Consider the following 24992-nt stretch of genomic DNA (forward strand, 5'->3'; position numbering starts at 1 on the left):
GTCTGCCCGAGGAGGCGCCGGAGCCTGCAGACGAGGAACATCTGTGTCCAATTATCGGCAGAACGGGGCGCCGGAGAGCGTGCTGGCTCCCGCGGGCAGGGCAGAAGCACCAGTGTGACTCAGCAGACCCCCTCCCCCATCCCCGCTCCCTCAGAGCCACAGCCCCCCGGGGTCCACCTAGCACCTGGGTCCCCCCAAGAAACAACCCCCACGTACCCTCAGGGCCGCATTGCTCGGCGCTGGATTTTGACAAGACCTCCATCCGCGTGAGAAACCTGCAGGCAGGCCTGGCCCGGGCGGCTCGGTGGATTGAGCATCGTCTCGTGCACCAGAGGTTGCTGGTTCCATTCCCGGTCAGGGCACAGGCCCGGGGTTGTGGGCTCGATCCCCACTGAAGGGTGTGCAGGAGGCGGCCGATCCATGATTCTCTCTCATCATCCATGTTTCTCTCTCTCTCTCCGGCTCCCTTCCTTTCTCTCTCTAAAAAATCAATAAAAACATATTAAAAAATAGAGAGAGAGAGAGGAAAAAAGAACGATGAAGAAAAACATATGCTATTGCCACCCTGGGGCCAGATGTTAGCCAGAATCAGTGGATGGAGACGAAATGCGGGGGTGGCGCGAGGCCGCCGGCCGGCCGGGGGTGGCCAGGCTGGCACCGGGCCTCATCCCCAGCCCGCACTGTCCCTGTGGCACAGGCTTTCTGCTGGGGCCTGGACATTTTCACAGGAGGGGCTGGCAGCAGGGAACGCTTGGCGTGCGGGTCCTGTGTCGAAGCAGCGGGCTAGGGTCCCCGCACTCCTCACCAGGGGCTGGAGCCCACCCCGTCTCTGGGGGCCGGTGCCCCTCGACACCGCTTCCCACCAGCCTCCAGGGGGGACCGCGTCAGGGCTGCGCACAGGGCGCCTCCTGAAGGGGTTTCACGCTGGCCTGGCCTGGCTCAGGGGTTGAGCGTCCACCTATGAACCAGGTCAGGGTTCGATTCCCGGTCAAGGGTACAGGCCCGGGTTGCAGGCTTGATCCCCAGTGTGGGGCGTGCAGGAGGCAGCCGGTCCATGAGTCTCTCTCATCATGGATGTTTCTCTCTCTCCCTTCCTCTCTGAATTTAACCAAAATGTTTGTTTTTTAAAAGAGAGAGATTTCACGCTTTTACTAGTAACTGGTAAGAACTCGTCTCTCCTCTGTGCTCAGCAGACTCGTCCTCACAGGTGTCCTGGCCCGCAGGGACCCAAGCAGACAGGCCGGGACTCTCTGAAATGGCTTTATTAAAGGCTATTAATAGAAAATAGGAAATACAACCGGGTTACAAGGAGTCAGTAAGAACGTTCCTCTTGGAAAACCGTGTATCAAAGAGGGAGAGGCTCCAAGAAAAGGAGGCCGCTCCGACCCCCGCTCCGGGGGCCCCGCCGCCCCGAGATTCCCCATGTGGGCGGCGAATCCGGACCCGGGGGGCGGGGGACAGATCCGGGGGGGCGGGGGAAAAGGACTCAGGCCCGCGTCTGGCTTCTCGGGAGGGAGTTTGCAAAAGACAGTCCACCCGGAGCAAGACGCTGAATCCTTGAGCTGAATCCGGGGCGCGGGGGGGTGAATCCCAAAACATACAGGCTTCCGCTGAAAAGGGTGTATTTTTTTAAAAAAATAATACACAGAAACTCCTGGTTTTAGAAGCTCCGTCCTGATCCCCAGGGAGGAAAAAGGTGTCGAGCATAAGAGCTTCATTCCCCTGATTTGGAGGCACCGGGCGTCGATCCCCAGGAGGACGGGCAGGGACCCCTGTGCCCAGGAGGATGCGGATCCGAGGAGGCCCCCAGGGTCGGGCGGGGTGCAGACCTCGGGCGGGCTCCTTGACTCCCCAAAGTGGAGCAAAGCGACAAGACTCGGGACCCCTCTGGGGTTTCCCGGGGGACCATGAGGGGCTCCGTGGCTCCAGGAGAAAGTGGGAGAGAGATGCATCGTCTCCCGGACAGACAGGTCACCTCGTGGGCATGGTCCCGGGACACGGATCTTCCTATCCTGCCACCAACGCCGAGGAACGCAAACTCAACGCCTGCACGGCCCCCGGTTCTTAAGGGACCCCGCTTTCTGGGCTGGGGCCCCGCCGCTGGCCGGGGGTCATGGGGGGGGGCTGTCCCCTGCTGGGACCCCAGACTCTGTCCCTCCCACCTTGCTGGAGACGTCTCTGCCCTTGTCTATTCAACTACATTTAAACGGCACAGAAAGAACCTGTATTTGCCACAATAAAGACGGTCAGCAGCCTGGCCGGGGTGGCCCAGTGGTTGGCCGTCGGACCTGTGAACCAGGAGGTCAGGGTTCGATGCCCGGCCGGGGCACAGGCCCGGGGTGCGGGCTGGATGCCCAGTGGGGGGTGTGCAGGAGGCAGCCGAGGCATGGGTCTCTCTCCCTCCCTCTCCCTTCCTCTCCCTGAAATGAATACAAATCTATTCTTAAAAAACGAGACAGTCAGCAAACGGAGGCAGGTCGAACCCAGGGCCCAAGGGGCCAGATGAGGTTTAGGGACACGAAGCAACTGGCGGGAACCAAACCCCAACACTGGCTCGGCCGCGGCTTTGGCAGAAACCTCCCTGGAAAAAACAACAAGAGAGCGCGGCCGCGTGCCTCCCCTCGGAGCCAGAGAAAATATCTGGAAGTCGTTTCCGATCTGTCCCGTGAAACAAAGAGGCGTTTTTCTTTTTTAAAAAAAAACAAAAAACCCCAAAAAACCCAGAGGCTTGGACCAGGTGCTGGCTGGCAGGAGGGGCGGGGATTAAGGCGTCGGTGAGCAGAACACAGTGAGAGGTGCCGTGTCCATCACGCTGGGGCGCGTCCCGCGGGTTCGCGCAGCTCCGGGGGGCCGGGCCGACTCCGGTGGGCGAAGAGGGGGGGTGGCGGGTCCACTCCTCCCACCCGGTGGGTGCAGGGGCCGCCCTGCTCCCCTGGGCAGCCTGGGAGCCGTTGCTATGACGACAGAGGTCTCCAGGTCCCCGCAGAAACTGGACTCTTGAGCTTCTGCGGGCGGGCAGGGCTCGGGAGGGTCCGTGGTGACCGACGGGACCTGCCCCAGCCAGGGTCGGGCTGGAAGGTCTCGCAACCAATCAGAAGAGCCCTGTCCTCGGGTGACCCCGCCACCCGCCCTCGGTGTGGAGAGGGGGGGCGGGTGGGGACACCCACGGGCCACATCAGCAGCGAAGAACTTCCAGGAGGAACACAGTACAAACGCAAGCAGAGGGGTAGCCCCACCGCCGCTAGGTCTCGACAGGAAGGAATGAGACGTTAACACAAAACGTTTAGACATGCAACGCGGACGGACGGACGGACGCAAGGATGCCCGGGTACCAGGCAGGGGCCCCAAGACGCCCCCGGCCAGGCCTCACGTCTGTTTCCTGGACATGACGCAGGGGCGAAGGGTGGGGTCGGCCAGGGGAGCCCTGGGCGGCTGGGACTGGGGGTGAGGGTGGGAGGCGGGCACGTGGGGAACAAATATGCCCACCCTGGCAGCCGGCGCGCTGCTGCCACACTGCGGGCATCACCGGCGACCACCCATCCACGGTAAACCGTCCACGGAAACCCCCACGGAGAACAAAGGGGGGGATGGGGGACGAAGGAGAAGGAGATGGAGGCCACGCCTGTCGCTTGTGTGACCGGTGGAGAGAGAGCCCTTTGCCAGAGGAGCGGGAGCCGGCGCACAGCAGGAACGCCTACCAGTCTTTAAAAATTCCAAATGCAAAAACTTCGGTTAGCAAATCGTGGAAAATGGCAGATACATCGGGTCTTAGCCAAAAGAGGGGGGCGCTCTGGAAATCTGGACGCGGCGATTCTTACAGTTTCCAAAAGATTCAAAAAAAAAAATAACCGCGTACAGAGACCGGGAAAGGCTGCCCTTTCCGCCCGCGCCCGCCGGCCGCACCTCCGCGGGAATCGTCGGGGGTTCTTGGTTTCTCTGTGGGGTCTATGCGCGCGTGTCTGACTCGCTTTACCAGTTGTCCAGGAAATCAAACCCCGTCTTCAGGATGACACTGCTCGCGCTGACCTGCGGGAGGGACAAGAGCAGCGGCGTAAGCAGAGGGACTTTTTTTAGGGCCGAGTAACCTAAAAACAGCATCTCGTTTAAAATGACCCAAATGAAGGAGCTGCTTCCGTTCGCGAGGCTCCCTGACGGCCATTTGCCTCGGCGCTTGGAGCCAGAAAATTTAAAAATCAGGTTCAATGCGACCGACATGCCTGGATGTGGGGTTGCGGGGACGAGAAGAGATAAACCAAAGAACGTATATACTTATAGGCACAGCCCATGAAGACCTCGGGGGGGATGGGAGGGGCTGGGAGAGGGAGGGATGTGGGGGTGGAGATCTCTGTAATACTATCAACAATAAAAAATTTAAAAAAAAATCAAATTCAATGCAGGCTACACTTGGCCTGGATCCACACGCTTCTCTCTGTCCCCCAGATATGTCTGTGAGCAGCTTCTAGACCAGCAGTTCTCAACCTTGGCTGCACATGAGAATCCCCCGGGAATCTTTTTAAAATCCTGATTTCTGGGCCTCGTCCTCCGGAAATTCTGTTTCTTCGTTACTCACGTGGTGGCCCCACCCCATCACAAAGAAACAGAATTTCCGGAGGACGAGGCCCAGAAATCAGGATTTTAAAAAGATTCCCGGGTCGGGTGGGGGTAAGGGGAAGAGATCAACCAAAGGACTTGTCCGCATGCATATAAGCCAAACCAATGGACACGGACAACAGGGGGATGAGAGCATGAGTGTGTGTGTGGGGGGGGCAGGTTGGGGGTTAATGGAGGATGAGGACACATTTGTAATACCTTAACCAATAAAGAAATTAAAAAAGGATTCCCGGGTGATTCTAATGTGCAGCCACGGTTGAGAACCGCTGGTCTAGACCAACCCGCACAGCAAAGGCGGAAAGCGTGCCTCTCTCTTTTCTGAAAGTCAGGCATGTGCGAATGCAGTCATCACGGAATAAGAGAACACGTCACAGTCTTTCTGATGTCACACACACACACACACACACACACACATACACACACACAGCTTGCAAAGCTGAGAGAATAAAAAATATGGGGAGGCCAGCCAGTGTGGCTCAGTGGTTGAGCGTCAACCAATGAACCAGGAGGTCACAGTTCGATTCCCGGTCAGGGCACAGGCCCGGGTTGCAGGCTCCATCCCCAGTGTGGGGCGTGCAGGAGGCAGCCGATCCCTGATTCTCTCTCATCATGGATGTTTCTCTCTCTCTCTCTCCCTCCCCTTTCACTCTGAAATCAATAAAAATATTTTTTTAAAGGGAAAAAAATAACAAGCATTGCCGAGGATGAGGGGAAACCAGACGTCTTGCTCGCGGGAATGTGAACGGGTGCGGCCGCCGTGAAACACGGAGCTGCCACCTGCTCCCGAGATGCCTCGTCTGGGATCCGCCCCGAGGGACTGAAAGCAGGGACTGGAGCCCTGGCCCGTGTGGCTCAGTGGACAGAGCGTCGGCCCTCGGACTGAAGGGTCCTGGGTTCGATTCCTGTCAAGGGCACGTGCCTGGATGGCGGCTCGATCCCTGGCCCTGGCTCGTGCGGGGAGGCAACCAACGGATGTGTCTCTCCCACATCGATGTTTCTCTCCCTCTCTCCCTCCACGCTCTCTAAAAATCAATGGAAAAATAGCCTACGTCGGGTGAGGATTAGCAAAACAAAACAAAACCAGAAACAAAAGCGGGACCGCGAACAGGTATGTGCTCACGATTCACAGCCACCCAGGGGCGGAAACGGCCGTGTCCCTCCCAGAGGAAGGGCCCACCCGCCCGGAGCAGGGCCACCCACCTGTGCGGCGCTGGGTTCGGAGAACAGCTCATCCGCCATCTCCCCATCGATGGGGCCGGCCCCGGGGGAGAGCGGCTGGCCCACGGGCTCCGAGGGGGCGCCCGCCTCCGACGCCCCGGTGCAGGCCCCGACGGGCGGGGGTCCCTCGGGCTGGACGCCGGCGCCGGGGAGGGCCAGCGGCTCCGCGCGCGGGTGGCCGGGCCGCTCCGCCTTGGCCTCCCTGTCCCTCGGGGCGGGGTCCGGCCGGTAGCTGGCGGGCAGCACCTTCTCCCCCTTCTCCATGGACTTGATCTGGCTGGGGGTCAGCGAGGGGAACTCGGCCTGGGGCCCCTCCCCGCGGGAGCGCTCGGCGTTGATCTTCCAGAAGGCGGCCTCCTCGTCCTTCCGGGCGGGGCCCAGGGCGTCCAGGCTGGAGGACTTGCTGCCCTGGGCCGGCCGGAGGGCCTGGGGGGCCTGGCAGGCTTTGGACGGCGGGCGGGGCTCGCTGGCGGGGCCGCCGCTGGGCTCCTGGATGGATAAGGAGGAGACGCTGAACTCCATCTGGCTCTGCAGGGAGGGGGGGGATGGGGGGGGGAGAACAGAGACGACCCTGAGAACCCCAGGGACAGGCGCACAGCGCACACAGCCCCCAGCCCAGCAGCGAGAACCATGCTTTGTTGTCCATTTTCTAGAACTTTCTCCCTCTCTCTCTCTCTCTCTCTCTCTTTTTAAAATATATCTGTACTGATTTCAGAGAGGAAGGGAGAAGGAGAGAGAGAGAGACATCAGCGATGAGAGGCCACCAGGAGTGACGCCCGCGTGGACAGCAGGTCGCCTTGTCCGCGGCACCGTTTCGAGACAAAGTGCCCGGGACCTCACGGGATCGTTAAAAGCCTGTTTCCGGGTGAACCCTCCGTGCCCAGCGTCTTTCCGAATGCCACGACCGAACAGATACAGAGACGCTGGTGTCTTTAAATAGAGGTCTGACGCGGGGAGCGAGCCTGGACTTTGATGTGGAAATTGCAGAGTGAGGGGGACAGTGAGGCCTTCGTGGAGCCCGGGCTTTTCTGGGAGCAGCAATTTCTCCTGCGGGATCCCACGTAGAAGCCTCAGGAAAGCCAGGCCGTCGGCCTACGTGGAGGGGAGGGGAGGGGAGGGGAGGGGAGGGGAGGGGAGAGGAGGGGAGGCAGGGCCAGAGGCACCGGGTGAGGCCCAGGCCGCTGGGGGCGAGTGGGAAGGGCAGTGGAAAGGGCACTCGGGCAGCACTGGGCTGGGCGTGACCTTCTGGAGGGGGACGGACCTGCTCCCTCCACATCCCTGTCCTCCCGGGAGGGGAGGGCGTCCCCTGGCGAGGAGAGGGGGCTGGGCGGGTTGACCTGGTTTGGGCGCTTTGGGATGAAGAGGAGGAAAGCCAGAGCTTACGGGAGGAAAACAGCCTGGAGTATCTGACCCTGAGTCCTCTCCCCCGGGCAGATGTTATGTTCTATTGTGCAAGTGAGACATGACCACAATCTCCTTTAAGAAACAGCCCTCCTGGCTCGGCCGGGGCGGCTCAGTGGTTGCGCGTCGACCGATGAACCAGGAGGTCAGGGTTCGATTCCTGGTCAGGGCACATGCCCGGGTTGCGGGCTCGATCCTGAGCGTGGGGCGTGCAGGAGGCAGCCGGTCCATGATTCGCTCTCACCATGGATGTCTCTCTTTCTATCTCCCTCTCCCTCTCCCTTCCTCTCTGAATAAAATCTCTCTATATATATTTGTAAAGCAGTCCTCCTTGACCAATGCGGGGTGCTGCGTCTCCTCCCACAGCCCCCCAGACCCAGGGGTTTGTAGTGTGTAAAGTGCGCCCCGCCGGGAAGGCGCGGGAGGCAGGGAGAGGAGGCGACGGGCCTTTTCTCCTGTTAGATCTCGTCTCCCTCGGTCCCAGGCCTCCAGCATTCCCGGCTGAGCGGGTCTGGGACTGCCAGGGGCTCTGACCGCCTCCCCTTCGACCTGCCTCTGAAGGTCACGCCACTGGCAGCTCGGACAGGCGGGGCCCATGTGACCGGGGACAGAGCAGCGAGTGGGAGCGGGGCAGCCTCTGCACCCCGTGATGAGCGCGGGAGAGACCATCGAGTTCCAGGTGCGATGTCCTTATTTCTGGAAAGAAAGTCCGTTTTCCGGGTGTGGAGAGAGAGCCCCCTTGGGAGAGGAGGGGAGGCCGGCCCGGCCCACGGTGCAGAGCCCGGGGGGACGCCCACCGCTCACCCGGGAAGACTGACGGGTGAGACGCAGCGGCTGCAGGCGGGCGGGTGGGCAGGCGGGTAGGAGGTCCAGGTCGCCCTCCATCTTTTTTTTATTTTTTAAACGATTTCAGAGAGGAAGGGAGAGGGACAGACACATCAACGATGAGAGAGAATCATGGATCGGCTGCCTCCTGCACGCCCCACACTGGGGATCGAGCCCGCAACCCAGCCCTGTGCCCTTGACTGGACTTGAACCCGGGACCCTTCAGTCCGCAGGCCAGCGCTCTATCCGCTGAGCCACACCGGCCAGGGCTGGCCTTGGCTCTTTGAGAGGAGAGATGAGGAGTGAACAGGAACCTCTCTCCCGTCCGGCAATGATGCTGACAGCCCCACCGAAGAGCCAGCTGGGGAGGGTGTGCGGGGTGGGGGTGGGGGGTGGGGGGGGGGGAGGGGGTGAGGGAGTGGGTCCAGCCAGGACAGCGTGTCAGTGACCCCAGGGGGGAACCGGGGCTCCGCTGGCCACGTCCGTTCTAAAAACAGAAAGACCACAACGGAGCGCAGTGTCTATTTCTGCGTCCCACTCACTGGAGAGGAATGTTAAATCGCAGGGAAGGGGGAACGCAGGCGGCCAAAACCAACTGTTTGGCTTGGCGGCCTCCGCAGATCTAGATGCCGAACGGAGGCTGCAGCAAGGCCGTGGGGAGAGACGAGGGTTTTCTGGAGCAAATCCTAATAGAATCGCGAACCAGCGAACGTCCACTCTCTCCGCGGTCCCTCCCAGGAAGGAAGGGGACGGAGAAGCGGGGAAATAGTGCCCGGCCGGCCGGTGGGGCTCGGTGGTTGAGCGTCGCCGTGTGAACCAGGAGGTCACGGTGCGATTCCCGGTCGGGGCACAGGCCCGGGTTGCGGGCTCGATCCCCAGTGCGGGGCGTGCAGGAGGCGGCCGATCCATGATTCTCTCTCATCATGGATGGCTCTCTCTCTCTCTCTCCCTCTCCCTTCCTCTCTGAAACCAATTTAAAAAATACATATTTTTTTAAAAAAGGAATAGAGTCCAGACAACTTGGGGATGGAAAGCACAGTGGGGGTGGGGGTGGGGGTGGGGTCCCCAGAGCCCAGCTACCAGTGCCAGGCGTGACAGCCTCTGCAGGCGTCTGTCTCCCCAGATACTCCCAGCGACCAGCCCAGAGCACGGGAATGCCAAGCACGGCTGGGCTCCCGCCCGCCCCCCTCTCGGGAACATTCCAAGTGCTGGGTTTTTTCCTCTTGAAAGATCAGGAGCCTGAGAGAGGCATCCACCGCGGGGTCCCAGGGGCGCCCTCCCCACCCCCGCTCGCCTGCCAGGCCGACAGGAGTGGGAAAACGCCGGCCCAACCACCCCCACCCCAGCTGGGCCCCGCAGCCTCCCTCCGAGCCCCCCTCTCCGATGGAGAAGTCCGAACAACAGGGGCACCTGGGTCAGCCTGGGAGGGAGGAGGGACCAGGGAGGGAGGATGGGGGTCAGCTGGGAGGGAGACGGGACCAGGGAGGGAGGATGGGGGTCAGCTGGGAGGGAGACGGGACCAGGGAGGGAGCATGGGGGTCAGCTGGGAGGGAGGAGGGACTGGGAGGGAGGATGGGGGTCAGCTGGGAGGGAGAAGGGACCGGGAGGGAGGATGGGGGTCAGCTGGGAGGGAGACGGGACCAGGGAGGGAGCATGGGGGTCAGCTGGGAGGGAGGAGGGACTGGGAGGGAGGATGGGGGTCAGCTGGGAGGGAGAAGGGACCGGGAGGGAGGATGGGGGTCAGCTGGGAGGGAGATGGGACCAGGGAGGGAGCATGGGGGTCAGCTGGGAGGGAGGAGGGACTGGGAGGGAGGATGGGGGTCAGCTGGGAGGGAGAAGGGACCGGGAGGGAGGATGAGGGTCAGCCTGGGAGGGAGGAGGGACCAGGGAGGGAGGATGGGGGTCAGCTGGGAGGGAGAAGGGACCGGGAGGGAGGATGGGGGTCAGCTGGGAGGGAGACGGGACCAGGGAGGGAGCATGGGGGTCAGCTAGGAGGGAGACGGGACCAGGGAGGGAGGATGAGGATCAGCCTGGGAGGGAGGAGGGACCAGGGAGGGAGGATGAGGGATGGGGAGGGAGGATGAGGGTCAGCTGGGAGGAAGGGGAACCAGGTGGGGAGCATGGGGTGGAAGACAGAGGGATCCCAGGAGGCTGGTGCTACACCGAGACCAGTCTGTGCCCTCTCCCCACCCCCCCGCCCCCCGACTCCACACACAGTAGAAACAGGCCCATGGGGGAGAGCTGGGGGATGGTTCCGCCATCAGGGGCCCTCCTGCTGAGAGCTCTGCTCCACTGGGCAGCGACCTCTGAACCCTGGCACCGGGCAGCGACCCCTGTCCCCACACAGCACCAGCTCGCTCTCCGCAGGGGGAACCCCGGGGGCCGGCCTAAAGGAAGGAGCCCACACAGAGGCGCCCCCGGGGCTCTCAGCTCTGCCCGCACGGCCGACAGCGTGGACAGCGTGGCCGGGGGCAGCTCGCCGGCCTCAGGTATCTGAGCGTCAGGCCGAGCGTCAGAGCCGGGAGAGCTGGGGGCGCGTAGGCAACACGCACGCAGGCAGGCGGCCGCTGCACTGAGTCGTCAGGGAAGATGAGAGCCTACAGGTCCCAGCAAGTCCACCGACATGTGACGGGGCGGCTGCAGGGACGGCTGTGCGGCCAGCGGTTCCGCCAGCACACGCAGCTCTCCCTCACGGCTGCCCCTACTGTGTGTGTTTGTAACGGGTTTGTACTGATGTCAGAGAGGAAGGGAGAGGGAGGGAGAGAGAGAGAGAGAGAGAGAGAGAGAGAGAGAGAGAGACATCCATGATGAGAGAGGATCATGGATCGGCTGCCTCCTGCACACCCCCCACTGGGGATGAAGCCCGCAACTTGGGCCTGTGCCCTGACCGGGAATCGAACTGTGACCTCCTGGTTCGTAAGTCAACGCCTAACCACTGAGCCACACCGGCCGGGCTCCGACCAGCCTGTGAGTCCGAAGGCAGAGAGTAACCAAGTCCAGGTCGCAGGGGGCAGGTGAGTCCAAGCCTGAGGCCGGGAGGGGGGTGGGGGACTTTCTGGAAGTCGACCTTGACTCATCAGGACGGGGGAGGGGACAAGAGCCTCCGGGCTCCGGGACGCCCTCCACCGGCTCCAACCCAAAACCACCCACGTCCGACCCGCAGGTCGGCCCGAAGGTGAGGGCGCAGCGTGAGCCCCGCGGCTGGGAGGCCAGCGGCTCTGCCCCGAGAGGGGACAGGCCTGGACAGGGACGCTGACCCACAAAGACACGCCCGGCTGCAGGGACACGGTGACAACGGGTGACACACTAACTTGATTTTATCGCGCCTGCTGAAGTCACCGGGCTCCCGAGGGACCCGCCGGCGTCAGCGGACAGTGACGGGCAGCACGAGGGTGACTCCACTGGCCCCGCATCCGAGAACAGGACTGTTCTCAAAACCTTTTCCAGGTGCCTGTCCCCCACATTGGCCCCGGGAGCCGAGACCCGTGTCAACAGCTACCTGGGAACCACCACCTCTCCTCCCCGGCCCCCCGCCAATCCTCACCCAGGTTAAAAACAGACGAAATGGCCCTGACCGGTGTGGCTCAGTGGATAGAGCGTCAGCCTGTGGACTCAAGGGTCCCAGGTTCGATTCCGGTCAAGGGCATGTACCTTGGTTGGGGGCACATCCCCAGTGGGGGGGCGTGCAGGAGGCAGCCGATCCATGATTCTCTCTCATCATGGATGTTTCTATCTCTCTCTTTCTCTCCCTTCCTCTCTGAAATCAATAACCATGTATTTCAAAGAATAAAAATAAAAAATAATTAAAATGAAAAGCTCCGCTCACAGCTCTGCCCTACAGAGCACCCCCACCGATGCCCTCAGGGCTGAGCCCCCACACCCCAGGCCCCCACAGAGGGGAGCTAACTCATCGCCAGCCCTCCCCCCTCCTCGCCTCTCCCCGGCCGGCCGTGTGGGGCCGCGGCCTTCCGAGTCCCGCAAAGGCTGCAAGAAAAACACACAAGGATGCAGGTCCTGCTCAGAGGGCGGGCCAATCTAGATTTCATCCCACTCACCTTCGTCTCCCAGGAGAAAGGAGCCGAGTGCTCGTCCTGCCAAGTTATGTCCTGAAACGACAATTCAAGAAGAAATCTGAAACTCGGACCCGAGCGCCCCCGGCAAACATCTGCCAAGGCCGCGGGGGAACCGACCTCTGGGACTCATCCCAGGTCCTGGCTGGGAGCGGGCCTGGCGTCGGGGCGCCCTGGGCAGAATGTGCTGACCGCGGCCTGGCTGTCCCCTACCTTCCCGAGGCTGCCGGGCACGCGGCTCCCGGGCCAGGCAGACGGCGCTGACCGCCCGCCCGGGAGGCCCAGGACGGACGTTGGGGAGAAAGGGGAGGGGGCGTTAGGACCCAGGGCTCAGCCCTCGTGCAGGAGGCAGCTGACCCAAGGGGCCACGGGACGATGATTAGCCTTTTGAGCAGCGGTTCTCAACCCTCCTCACGCCGCGACCCTTTCATACGGTTCCTCACGTTGTGGGGACCCCCAATTTCATGGTGACAAACGGAACATCATGAAAGCATAGCGATTCATCACAAAGCAATATGTCATTATCTATGTGTTTTCCGAGGGTCTTAGGCGACCCCTGTGAAAGGGTCGTTCGACCCCCAAAGGGGCCGCGACCCACAGGTTGAGAACCGCTGTCTTTGAGGCTCAGTTTCCTCATCTGTCAAGCTGATGGGGCGGAGACAGGCTGTTGGGGACCAGCGAGGACGGTAAGGGACCGTCATCACGCTCTGTTGGACGGGATGGTGTTGTTCTGATTGGAGGAGGCACAGCCTAACCTGGCTGGGAGCAGCCTGTGGGCCTGGGCGCTCACCCGGACACGCGGCCCCTCCTCCCCACCCCCCACCCGGGCGCTGCCGTGATCACGGAAAGATCGACAACCTTGTTGCAAACCAGAGCCGCCAGCCCTTTCTCATCATTGATGATTCCCTCTCTCCCTCTCTCTCTCTCCCCCTTCCTCTCTGAAACCAATAAAAAAAATATATTTTTTAAAAGTTTATAAAAATTGTTTTAAAAAAAGAGAGGGAGCGTGGGCCACCGCCCTCCCGTGTGGAATGTCAGTTAAACCCAAGTTATTTTCATTTACAAACTCCTTCCCTCCAAAAATGGCCATGGGCTGCCGGGAGGCATGCACATCGACCAGCCTCTCTGACCCGGAGTCTGCAGCTGCGGGAGGGTGTATGGGAGGGTGGGGGTGGGGGTGAGGGGAGGGGTGTGCGGGGGGAGGAGTGCAGTTGAGCCAAATGACCTGAAGGTCCTACAATGCTACGATCTCAGAAATGATACAACAAGAGAGACCTTGTTGGCAGATGGGAAAACAGAGGCGGTGGACGGACCGTAAATCTCCTTTCATCTCGATTTGGGCCTGGACAGAAAGGGAAGGGAAGGGCGCGGGACTCCTGGCCCAGGGCAGGGCACCCCGGGCTGGACTCCCTCCTCGTGGGATCTGCTCTCTCTTCTAAACATCAATTGTGCAGCGTGCGCCCCTCTGCTGCACCGGCTCACGTCGTGACAGGCAGCCGGGACCCGCCGGCTGTCTGGTTGCAGAAGGTGAATGAGTTCAGGACTCTCAGCACCAGAGACTCGGCCTGGAGCTCGGAGAGCCAGCCGTGTCCCTGGTCACAGCCAGCGGGGAGCGGCCGCGCCAAGGGGGTCAGACGGGGAGGGCGCCTCTCCGCGATTTCTCCCCAATTTGGTGTCAAGTCCATCGTCTGCTGTTGGCTCCCGCAAGGAACCGAGTCAAGGGGCACATTCCTGAGATTTCTGCCATTCTGAGCTCATAAAAAAATAAGAGTGCCTGACAAAAATAAACACGCCACACAAAAATGCGGCCGAAGCTCTGATGTCAGCGCTGGCCTGCGCTCCAGCCCCAGGGGCCGCGGGCGGCCGGACAGGCTCCCAGGCATCAGAACTGCTCCCGCCAGGACCCTGATTCAGGACCATCACCCGGGGCCTGGACGGACGGGGCTACGGCTCCCACCTCCCACTCCTCCCTGCAGCCAACGATCCACATTCCACGTTAAATGTCATTTCTGCAATTCAATTTCTAAAGGGTTTGGGTATCTTGCTTTTGAAATTATTTGGTTACAAGTAACTCTACAATTGGCTATGATTTTTTTTTTAAAAATATACTTTTATTGATTTCAGAGAGGAAGGGATGGGGGAGAGAGATAGAAACATCAATGATGAGAATCATCGATCGGCTGCCTCCTGCATGTCTCCCTACTGGGGATCGAGCCTGCAACCCGGGCCTGGGCCCTTGATCAGAATCGAACCCAGGACCCTTCAGTCTGCAGGCCGACGCTCTATCCACTGAGCCAAACCATCCAGGGCTCACTGGCTATATTTTTTCATTGATTATTAGAGTGGAAGGGAGGGGGAGAGACAGAGAGAGAGAAACATCGATTGGTTGCCTCCCGCACGTGCCCCCGAACGGGACTGGGGATCAAGCCTGCAGCCCAGGTACCTACCCTTGACCGGAATCGAAGCCAGGACCCTTCAGTCCAAGGGCTTATGCTCTATCCACTGAGCCACATCGGCCGGGCTGACCGGCTACGGTTTATCTGTGGAAGTCACGTCTCTTCCAAAAGTATCCAAAAAGGAGAAGCTCCGGACGGAGCGTTCACTGCGAACCTGGCGGAACTGCATGAGCGTCCCCATCCCCTTGGGTGGCCTTGCTCAGACCACTGAGCACGTCCTCCCGTGGATTTGATTGCTGCCTCTCAGCCTGTGGCACAGGGACAGCACCTGCGCCCAGCTCTGCAGTGGGGGTCCCTGAGGTGCCCCCAGGTCGGTCGGAGGAAGGATGTGGGGAGCACATCCTCTCCCATCCTCTCTGAAATCAATCCTATATAAGAAAAGCCTAATATGCTAAGTGTCTGATCGTTCGTTCAGCCAGTCGCTACAACGCACACTGACCACCAGGGGGCAGACGCACCGACCGGTAAGTTAGATGGCTGCTGAGGTCCAGCCAATTGGACTGGGCAAGACGGGCGGGACACGTCCTGGAGCCCTCCCGCGGTCCCTCCCCGGCCCCGATCGTGCACAGGTAGGGTCCCTCGCCCTGGCCTGCACCTTCTCGCAATCCAGGACCCCTCGGGGATGTCAGAGAGCCGGTTTCAACCTGATCCCCACAGGCCAGACCGAGGGACCCCACTGGTGCACGAATCCGTGCACCAGGCCTCTAGTAACAATATAAAATAAAAATAAACAAATAATGACGTCTATTAAAAATAGAGGAGGGAGGAAGAATCATTACAATATGCTCTGTTTCTACCAACTGCTTATTCTTAGGGACTAAGAGCTGCCCACATATTTATGGAATCGATGGTTTTCCCTTTGACTTGCAATACATTTAACTCTGCTGATCGGAGCGTTTCCTCAAGTGGAGTACAGACTGCACTTCCGACAGCAGAAAGGCGGTTTCGGCTGAACTGTCGGCAGCGTCCACCAGGAATGTGAACGCCCAGCCCAGGCCTGCAGGGAGGCCCGTGTGGCGGCAGCGGGACCAGGGGGCACATGGAGGACAGAGTCAGGGAAGTGAACAGAAAAACAAGTAGGAAGTTTAAAAGGGCTGGTCGTGCCCGGCCGGTGTGGCTCAGTGGTTGAGCGTCGGCTTGACGACTGAAGGGTCCCGGGTTCAATTCTGGTCAAGGGCATGTACCTTGGTTGTGGGCACATCCCCAGTGGGGGGCGTGCAGGAGGCAGCTGATCGATGTTTCTAACTCTCTATCCCTCCCCCCTTACTCTCTGTAATAAAAAAATCAATAAAATATATTTTAAAAAAATAATAAAAAAAATAAAAGGGTTGATTGTGCCCAGCCGGTGTGGCTCAATGGCTGAGCGTCGACCTATGAACCAGGGGGCCACGGTTCGATTCCCGGTCAGGGCACAGGCCCGGGTTGCAGGCTCCATCCCCAGTTTGGGACGTGCAGGAGGCAGCCGATCCATGATTCTCTCTCATCATGGATGTTTCTACCTCTCTCTCCCTCTCCTTTCCTCTTTGAAATCAATTAAACAAACAAACAAATAAACAAATAAATGAAAGGGCTGGTCTTATTTTTTCAAGAAATGGCTCTTTTGTCCGGTGCTAAGGGGATCTCTTGCTTAGGGTGTAAAAGTGACGGCTGCCAATCAAATGGTGACTCCAGACCAGCCACCGCGCTCTCAGCGGTCCCCTCCCTGCCTGACGGTGAGCTAGTCATTTCATTTCTCTGCCAAACCTGTTCCCCGGCAGCAGCCGCGGGGGCCAGGGAGGGGCCTGTGCTGCTCGCTCCCCGGGCTCAGCTGGGTCAACGGCTTTCCTCCCAGGAGCCCCAAGGGGCAGGGTACCTGCCAGGTGCTGCTGTGGGCAGAGAACCACCCCCCCCCCGCACCCCTCCATCTGCAGGGCAGCTTGTGCCACTGGCTCTGGACTCATAGCCACGTTCTCTCTAACTCCTGCCCCGAGCCAGGGCTCAGGACGCCAGGGGCAGAGACACAAGAGCCACACCACCCTGTCATCTTTTCTAAGACAGCCACAGATCTGCCAGACGGCGGTGGGGACCATAATGACACATCCACATTCTTTAAAAAAAAAAAACAAGTCCAGAATGCCGAAAAGCAACCCTCAAATTTCCCTTTTGCTTTTTCTGCCGAAGGCTGCCCTAGCCAGTTTGGCTCAGTGGTTAGAATGTTGGACCTCAGACTGAAGGGTGTCACGGTTTGATTCCCGGCCAAGGGCATGTACCTGGGTTGCAGGTTCGATCCAGGGCTCCGGTCGGGTCTTGAGCAGGATGCAACCAATCCATGTGTCTCTCTCACACTGATGTCTCTCTCTCTCTCTTTCTCTCCCTCTACTCTCACTTAAAATGCTGCTATGGGGCCTGGCCAGCATGGCTCGGTGGTTGAGCGTCAGCTTATGAACCAGGAGGTCACGGTTCGATTCCCGGTCAGGGCACATGCCCGGGTTGCGGGCTCGATCCCCAGGGTGGGGCGTGCAGGAGGCACCAGTCCTCCTCCATGAACAGCCAACCTTTTGCCAGCTCTAGGAGATGCATTTTTACTTATTTGTTTATTTTTAAATATATTCTTATTGATTTTAGAGAGGAAGGGAGAGGGAGAGACAGAAACACCAATGATGAGAGAGAGTCACGGATCGGCTGCCTCCGTCACACCCCACACTGGGGATCGAGTCTGCAACCCGGGCCTATGCCCTGAGCGGGAATCGAACCGTGACCTCCTGGTTCATGGGTCGCCGCTCAACCACTGAGCCACGCCGGCTGGGCTAGGGGATGCATTTTAAATTCCATGGTGCCGTGAAACCACAGCCACTGCAGGCGGACAGACGCCCGGGACAATGCCCGTGGATCTCCCCTCGGAGGCCGTGTCTGTGTCTGTGCCCTCCGTGCTGAGCTGGTCAGGGCCTCGGCCGCCTGCTCTCGGCCCGCCTGGCACAGCTCAAGGCTGACAAACAGGGCTGGTTTGGTCTGGAAGCACCTGCAGGTACGACCGTAACAGTTCCGTTTGTTTTTAAATCAAATTTAACTCCGGAAGGGCTCAGCCTGGCAGCCGGTTCAGGAATGACAGTCCTAAGTGAACTTGGCCACCTCTTCCTTATCAGGGACGCTGGGCCCTTGTTTGGCCCCGGCCTTCTGATGGGGAGCAGGCCTGTGGGTATTCTTAGCGAGACCCCAAACTAAGGGAAACTGACAGTCACTCGCCAACGTTTGGTTTGTTTTTTGTGTGTGTATGTTTTGGTATTTTTTATTGATTTCAGAGAGGAAGGGAAAGAGAGAGAGAGAAACATCAATGATGAGAGGCAATCATGGATCGGCTGCCTCCTGTACACCCCTCACTGGGGATCCAGCTCACAACCCGGGCCTGTTCCCTGACCGGGAATCAAACCCTGTCCTTCTGGTTCATAGGTCGACGCTCAAGCCCTGAGCCACGCCGGCCGGGCACGGGCCAGCATTTGTACGTACAGTGCTTACAGGTTAACTTCCTCTCGTATTTATTTCTTCATGACTTTTCCAAAGAGGCGCTGCCGGCATTTTCACCTCCCCCCTCTGAGCACAGACCCTGCAGACATCTTTAGAGAGATGCATATTTTCGCTCTGGAAAGGTCTCAGCTCTGGGAATACATTTTCGACCTATACTGTCATCCCTCCGGCTTGCCCCACCCTCTTTTTCCTGGCTAAGCAAGTTCATATCTAATGGAGACTCCACTTTTTTTGTGTGTGTAAATATATTTTTATTGATTTCAGAGAGGAAGGGAGAGGGGCAGGGAGATAGAAACATCCATGATGAGAGAGAATCGTGGGTCGGCTGCCTCCCGCGCGTCCCCCACTGGGGATCAAGCCCGCAACCAGGGCATGTGGCCAGACCGGAAATGGAACCATGACCTCCTGGTTCATTGATCAACCACTGAGCCACGCTGGTGCCAGCCTTTTGCCAGCTCTAGGGGATGCATTTTTATGCATTTATTTTTTTAAATATATTTTTATTGATTCCAGAGAGGAAGGGAGAGGGGGAGAGACAGGAACATCGATGGCGAGAGAGACTCTTTGATGCTTTCAGAATAAATCGACATCGGCCGCCTGTTTCTGTCCTTCCCATGTCCCCGGCATCCACGTGGGCTTAGGGCCGGACCGCAAGCCTTTTGTGTTAACAAATGTCCGGGTACAGCCAGGCCTGGAGATCGCATGCAAACCTCCTTCTTGGCTAGAATCCCTCCCACCGGCCGCAACTTCCTTGGCTAAGCTCTCCATGCCCGGAGCCTCCTCCCTGCCACCTCCCAGCCTCACCACCAGCCTGTGCGGGTCTCACTGTCACGCCTCCTGCTCTCTCTGACTTGGCGACTCTCCTGCAAAAGTTAAGTCTCAAAGGCCCCCCCAAAAAGCACCGGGCGAAACCTAAGGGCAGGTTTCAGCTCAACCAACTTCGGAGGAAAAGCCCGGCTTCTGAGCAGCGCGGCCCCTCGGGGCCTGGTGACCGGGTGGGGGGCACCCCTGAGCTTTTCTTTGCAGCGTCTGTGTCTCCCCAAAACGTACCCCTGCGTTTTTTCCGGCGGAAACAAGAGGCTACCATGCTCACCCCCAAAACAAGGCTGGTGCATCCATCGGCTCCCTCGGGAAACGTCCCTTCCCAGGCCTGGGTTTTGCCCCTTATCTCCGGGGGGGCACCTCTTCCTCCCCCTTATCTCGCCTGGCAATTCCACGGCCCCTGGCAGCTCACCAACGCGACTCTGTCAAGTGCGGGGCGCCCCCCGCGGCCGGCGCGGGGGGGGGGGGGGGATGAAGGGGTCAGAACCCGCTCGTCCGGCTTGACACCCCCGCTGTGTCCACTTTGAGAAACAGCCTCGGGAGACTCTGCACCCGGGGCGGCCCAGCGGAGAGGGAGACACGGGGGGTCCTTAAAGACCTCCTGCTGCTCTAGGGAGCCCCCCAAACTCCCGGGGAGCCCCCACGCCGCCCCTCGGCTCCGGACCGCCGCTCGCACCCCTGCGCCCTCTCCGCTCCAGCCCCCGCTGCGGGAAGGTGCCCCCCCTCCCCCGCGCGCCCCGGACGGGCAGCCTCGGCGCGGGGAGGGGCGAGGGTCCCGGTCCCGGTCCCGGTGCTGGTCCCGGCCCGGCCGCGCCTACCTCGTCCCCGAAGCGCACCAGCTTCTGGCCCGTGGGTCCGCGCAGGCCGGGGAAGCGCGCCGGCTCCTCGGGGTCCCCGGGCGCGCGGGGCGCGGGGGCGCTCGGACCCACCAGGCAGCGGTCGATGATCGCGTCCTGCTGCGCGGGCGGCAGGCGCGCCCACTCGGGCCCGTACTTCTCGCGGATCCGCTCCTTGTCCTGCATGATCTTCCGCGCCATGGGGCTCAGCGACGCGAAGTAGGAGAAGCGCTTCCGCTCCCGCTCGTCCAGGGGCCGGTTCCCGCTCATGACGACCGAGCGCGAGGCCGCGATCGCCGCCGCCATGGACGCCATGCCCCGCCGGCCGCCGCTCCCCGCGCCCCCGCCCCGCCCGGAGCCCCCGCCCCACCCCGCGCCCCGCCCCGCGCCCCTCCCCCGAGATCGGCGCCCTTCCGCCCCGGGAGCCCCGCCCTCCACGTCCTCCCACCCCGGAGTCCGTCCTCCGCGCCCCGACCCCCTGGGATCCCGTCCCCCGTATCCCCGCCCCGCCCCCGGAATCCCATCCTCCGCGACCCCCACGCCCGGGAACCCCGCCTCCCGCTCCCGCCCACCCCCCGGAACCCCGCCCTCCACCTCCGCATTTGTCCCCTGGTGACACCCCAAAGGTCCCGGCGGCGTTGTCCGGGTCCGCCCTTGATGGTTCCCGTGGGGCCCCCACTTCTCGGGGCTCCCCCAGGCCAGCTCCGGAGGTGGCTGGCGCGTCCCCTGGTCCCGGCGGCCCGGCCCGTGGCTGCTGGAGCCGCCATGGCGCCACGTGGCCACTGTTTGACAAAGGAAACTTTTCTGCCCGGTAACGTGCCAGGAAGCGGCACCCAGCGACCCAGCCGCCGCCTATGCCTCCCCGTCCCTTTGCCCGATGAGCGTCTTCTGTTTGTTTTTAAAGATGCTTTAACAAAATATTTTTTAAATTGATTTCAGAGAGGAAGGGAGAGGGATAAAGATGGAAACATCCATGATGAGAGAGAATCATGGATCGGCTGCCTCCTGCTCGCCCCTCACTGGGGACCTGCTACCCGGGCCTGTGCCCTGACCAGGAATCCAACCGTGACCTCCTGGTTCCTAGGTCCACGCTCAGGCACTGACCACGCTGGCCCCGCTGTTCTGCTTTTCTTCAAGCCCAGGACACTGGGCCATTGTCCTGGCGCCGGCCGCTGACACAGGAGGGGTGGGCAGTGGGGAGCGAGGAGGCGGAAGGGACGGCCTGGACTAGTGTCCGGGGTGTTAAAAAGAAAATTAGTTCCCGCTCCTCCTAAAGGGAAAAATGAAGTGCGAGGTAGCTCACAGTGCCGTCCCTGCAGGTGGGAGTTCCTCCCGCAGGGCCGGCCACCTGCCCTGTGTTTTGTCGCTGTGGACGGAGAGGTCCCCGAGATTCCGCCAGGCCTCTGCTTTCTCTGATGCCACAAGTGAAATGACGTTTATTTTGGAGTCTCGGAAAGCAGGACTCAGCCGCTGGACGTTTGCAAACAACATGGAGGGGGCGGCCAGTTTCCTTAGGCAGAGACACCCCAACAGTTGGGGCCAGGTTGGTCATTTTGAGAAGAGGCCCAGACCTCAAAAACCAAAATTACACTGAGCCCGGCCTGCGGGGCTCACTGGTTGAGCACTGACCTGTGAACCAGGAGGGCACAGTTTGATGGCTGGTCAGGGCACATGCCTGGGTTGAGGGCTCGATCCCCACTGTGGGGTGTGCAGGAGGCAGCCAACCAATGGTTCTCTCATCATTGGTATTCCTCTCTCTCTCTCTCCCTCTCCCTTCCTCTCTGAAATCAATAAAAATGTATTTTTAAACATTATACAAAGCTCTTACCATTTTACCATTTGGCTGATTTGAACAAGACTGTAACCCAGTCTCAGATGAGAATTAAGTATCATCTCTTAAATAAAAAAATTGCATTTTGGCTGTTCCTTTGCTTTCAAAGTAACACTTGGATAATTCTGAACACAATTGTACAGATAATTTACAAAGTTCTGTTGTTTTTTTAAAAATATATTTTTATTGATTTCAGAGAGGTAGAGAGAGATAGAAACATCAATGATGAGAGAATCATTGATCCGCTGCCTCCTGCGCATCCCCTACTGAGGATCGAGCTCACAACCTGGGCATGTGCCCTTGACCAGAATCGAACCTGGGACCCTTCAGTCCGCAGGCTGATGCTCTATCCACTGAACCAAACCGGCGAGGGCCAAAGTTCTGTTTTAAATGTGAAATGGCCTTATCATCTTCTGGCCCAGAAAGTCTAAGAAAATATTTTTAGAATGTCATGAATGTGGCAAGCTCTGTAATAAATGATGCTGTTATCAACAATGTTATCAGCATGATATCCTGGGAACAGCCGCCAGATCACAGCCCGGATTGCACAGTATGTGGAAGACTATGTATGAAGCCAAAAGGATGAGAAGAACTTTTGGGGATTATTATTCTCTACTAGAGGCCCAGTGCATGGAATTTGTGCATGGGTAGGGTCCCTAGGCCTGGCCAGCGATCAGGGCCGATCTGTGGGGCAACCAGGGGGCCCATGCTGGCACCCGCCTTGGTTGGCCTGGCACCACCTGCTCATCAGCCCTGCCTTCTGCTGCCGCCACCAGTCAGGGCCTGCAAGCTGGGGGCAGCTCCTGTGTTGAGCATCTGCCCTCCAGTGGTCAGTGCACATCATAGCAACCGGTCATTCTGCCATTTGATCGATTTGCATATTAGGCTTTTATTATATAGGATTTAAGTTGCTACATAGGTCCAATACACTAACCTGAGTGCCACTGATTTCTTCTGGGAATCCTTGCTTAATAGGGAGTGGCATATAAAATGTGTTCTTGAGAGTTAATTGACATCTTGGAATTTGCTTTGAAATTTGCCTAGGATACGTTCTGTGCAATTAGAAACTGGGTCCCCTGTGGTTCTTAAAGCAGCTGCAACAAACAAATGCTGCTTTAAGTTTTTCAGACCAAATGTAATTTATTGCCAGAGACGTCCTGATATAAGATGACCTGACACAATTCAAGGACATCAGCCAAAAAGTATGTCAAGCCCAGGATCTGGAAGATGAGGGGTAACTAAAGGAAGACTCCTCCTTCCAGGTTACAAGAAACTCGGGGAATTAAAGAACTTGGCTGAAACTGCTGGGGAATGAATATACGTATTCATGCACTCCAGGGAAGAAATAAAAATAGACAAATTCCAAATAGCTAATTAGGTAAAATAGTGAGATGGATCTAGTGTTAAGATTGTAAAAATCAATATAGCGAGCCTTTTTTTTTTTAAGAGAGAAAGAGCGAGGGAGAGAGAAACATCCATTAGCTGCCGCATGCACACTCCCTACTGGGGATCGAGCCAGCAACCGGGCATGTGCCCTCACGGGGGAATCAAATCGGTGACCTCTTGGTGCATGGAACTATGCTCAGCCAACTGAGCCCCTTTGGCCAGGCCCAAAGGGTTCTACTTCCCGTGTGTTCGCCCCATGGTGAGCAGTTCATCTAAATAAAGATGATAGGCCGGCTGGTGCGGCTCAGTGGATGAGCGTCGACCTATGAACCAGGAGGTCAGGGTTCGATTCCTGGTCAGGGCACAGGCCCGGGTTACGGGCTTGACCTCCAGTGTGGGGCGTGCAGGAGCCAGCCGATCCATGATTCTCTCTCATCATGGATGTTTCCATCGCTCTCTCCCTCTCTCTAAAATCAGTACAAATATATTATATATATTAAAAAAACAAGATGGAGATGGCATCTGCGCCCTTTTGGGTGTCATATGAGCGAGGGGAGGCCTGGGGAAGCCCCCGCCTCGGGCCAGTGAACCCCTTGGACTCTACGTCCACTGGCCCTGCGTGTGCCGTATGTGACGTGTTCACCCACATGTCATGCTCACGTCCCTGGGCTCATGGATGGCTATCCCAGGACCATTATCTTCTAGTTGAAGATCAGGGCATGGCTCCTCTTCTCTCTCCGCTGCCCATCCCAACGTGCCAACGACACAGCCGAATGTCAGCCACATGTCATGTAGGCTGTTAGTACAGGCATCTGGGGAATGGCCCGGCCCGCATGGCTAGGTGGTAGAGCATCGACCTATGAACCAGGAGGTCACAGTTCAATTCCTGGTTGGGGCACATGCCCTGGTTGCTGGCTCGGTCCCCAGCATCCCCAGTACGGGGTGTGCAGGAGGCAGCTGAACAATGATTTTCGTCACTGATGTTTCCATCCCTCTCCCTCTCCTTTCCTCTCTGAAATCAATAAAAATATATCAAATCTCACACACACACACACACACACACACAGATGTTTGGGGGACGAATTTGTTTTCCCAAACAGTTTGCGTGCCCAGTCCCCCAAGGAGAAACCGTCGAGATCATGGAAAACCACAGAGCCAGCATCCCGGCCCTGCTTCTCCCAGCCCATGGCCAGCTGACAGTGCCAGCCGATTTCGGAAACTGAGCGTGAAACCCCGGGCACCGTGGCAGATGATCGTCTGGGGGAGCCGCCTCTTGGTGACGGGGCTGGGCAGTGTGTGTGCTGGCGGATGAAGCCGCCTTCCTAATGGACGCTTTCTGCCCGGACGCAGGCAGGCCCGAGGACGATGACTCAGCCGGCATCTGTTACTGGTTATTCCAGATGCTGCCCTGCCTGGGCTCTGCGCTCCACTCCCACCCCCAGAGGATGGGCGGGGGGCGGGAGTGAGCCTGGCTTGTATTTTTGTTGTGGTTAATCCCCTCACCTGAGGATGTTTCCCCACTGATTTTTAGAGTGGAAAAAGAGGGGGAGAGAGAGACACATGCACTCTGGCCAGGGCCAGGGATCGAGCCTGCAACCGAGGCGCATGCCCTTGACCAGAATGGGACCCGTGACCCTTCAGTCTGCAGGCTGATGCTCTATCCATTGTGCAACACTGGCCAGGCGAACCCGGTTGATATAGGAAACCAGCCGGTACACGGTGTGGTTGGAGGGCTGAGCTCATGACCAAGACAAGGAGGAAGGGAAAGACAAGATGATCTGACAGACTTACTCTTGGCAGAAACGTCGTTGAATGTTTTAAGGGGTTCGGGTATTTTTCCGATTGTAGGGAGAACTGTCACGGAGTCAACCATGGTCTGTCACCAAGTCGGAACAGGGGCGAGGCACCCTCACGTCTAAGGAACAGAACCGCCTTTTCTGGGCAAAGCCACACAAGGCTCAAAACAGGGCTCTTCTGTCCTCTGATGGCATTTTTTTAAAAAAAATATTTGTATTGATTTCAGACTGGAAGGGAG

The 24992-nt window shown here is 59.0% G+C and overlaps 1 protein-coding gene and 1 long non-coding RNA gene across 5 annotated transcripts in view; one reads left to right on the top strand and one right to left on the bottom strand.

Annotated features, from left to right (window-relative positions):
• The window catches only part of LOC132222572 (uncharacterized), an 85386-nt gene extending 82570 nt beyond the window's left edge, over positions 1–2816 (top strand). The window contains exon 2 of the long non-coding RNA XR_009450262.1: positions 2385–2816. This is a non-coding gene — a long non-coding RNA (uncharacterized LOC132222572). The remainder of the gene's footprint in view (positions 1–2384) is intronic.
• On the bottom strand, positions 2705–20105 carry C20H1orf198 (chromosome 20 C1orf198 homolog). Of its 4 annotated transcripts, none has more exons than XM_059677711.1 (4): positions 19723–20105; positions 12111–12161; positions 5812–6318; positions 2705–4026 (listed from the first exon to the last, which is right to left on the bottom strand). In XM_059677711.1, the coding sequence occupies exons 1-4, from the start codon at positions 20053–20055 to the stop codon at positions 3970–3972; spliced, it is 948 nt and encodes a 315-aa protein (XP_059533694.1). In that variant the 5' UTR covers positions 20056–20105; the 3' UTR covers positions 2705–3969. The 4 variants fall into 4 exon arrangements, with proteins under 4 accessions (XP_059533694.1, XP_059533693.1, XP_059533696.1 ...); XM_059677710.1 differs by having other exon boundaries at positions 5812–6357; positions 19723–20104; XM_059677713.1 differs by lacking the exon at positions 12111–12161.
• Positions 20106–24992: the final 4887 nt, after the last annotated feature.

Source organism: Myotis daubentonii, chromosome 20, assembly GCF_963259705.1.
Source record: "Myotis daubentonii chromosome 20, mMyoDau2.1, whole genome shotgun sequence".
NCBI lineage: Eukaryota > Metazoa > Chordata > Mammalia > Chiroptera > Vespertilionidae > Myotis > Myotis daubentonii.

Excerpts from the sequence above, each read along its gene's own strand:
- C20H1orf198 (XM_059677710.1), bottom strand. The coding sequence starts at position 20,055 with ATGGCGTCCATGGCGGCGGCGATCGCGGCCTCGCGCTCGGTCGTCATG. Across the intron at positions 12,162-19,722 it reads TGGTGCGCTTCGGGGACGAG|GACATAACTTGGCAGGACGA; the intron begins GTAGGCGCGGCC and ends TTGTCGTTTCAG. Across the intron at positions 6,358-12,110 it reads CTTTCTCCTGGGAGACGAAG|AGCCAGATGGAGTTCAGCGT; the intron begins GTGAGTGGGATG and ends CCCTCCCTGCAG.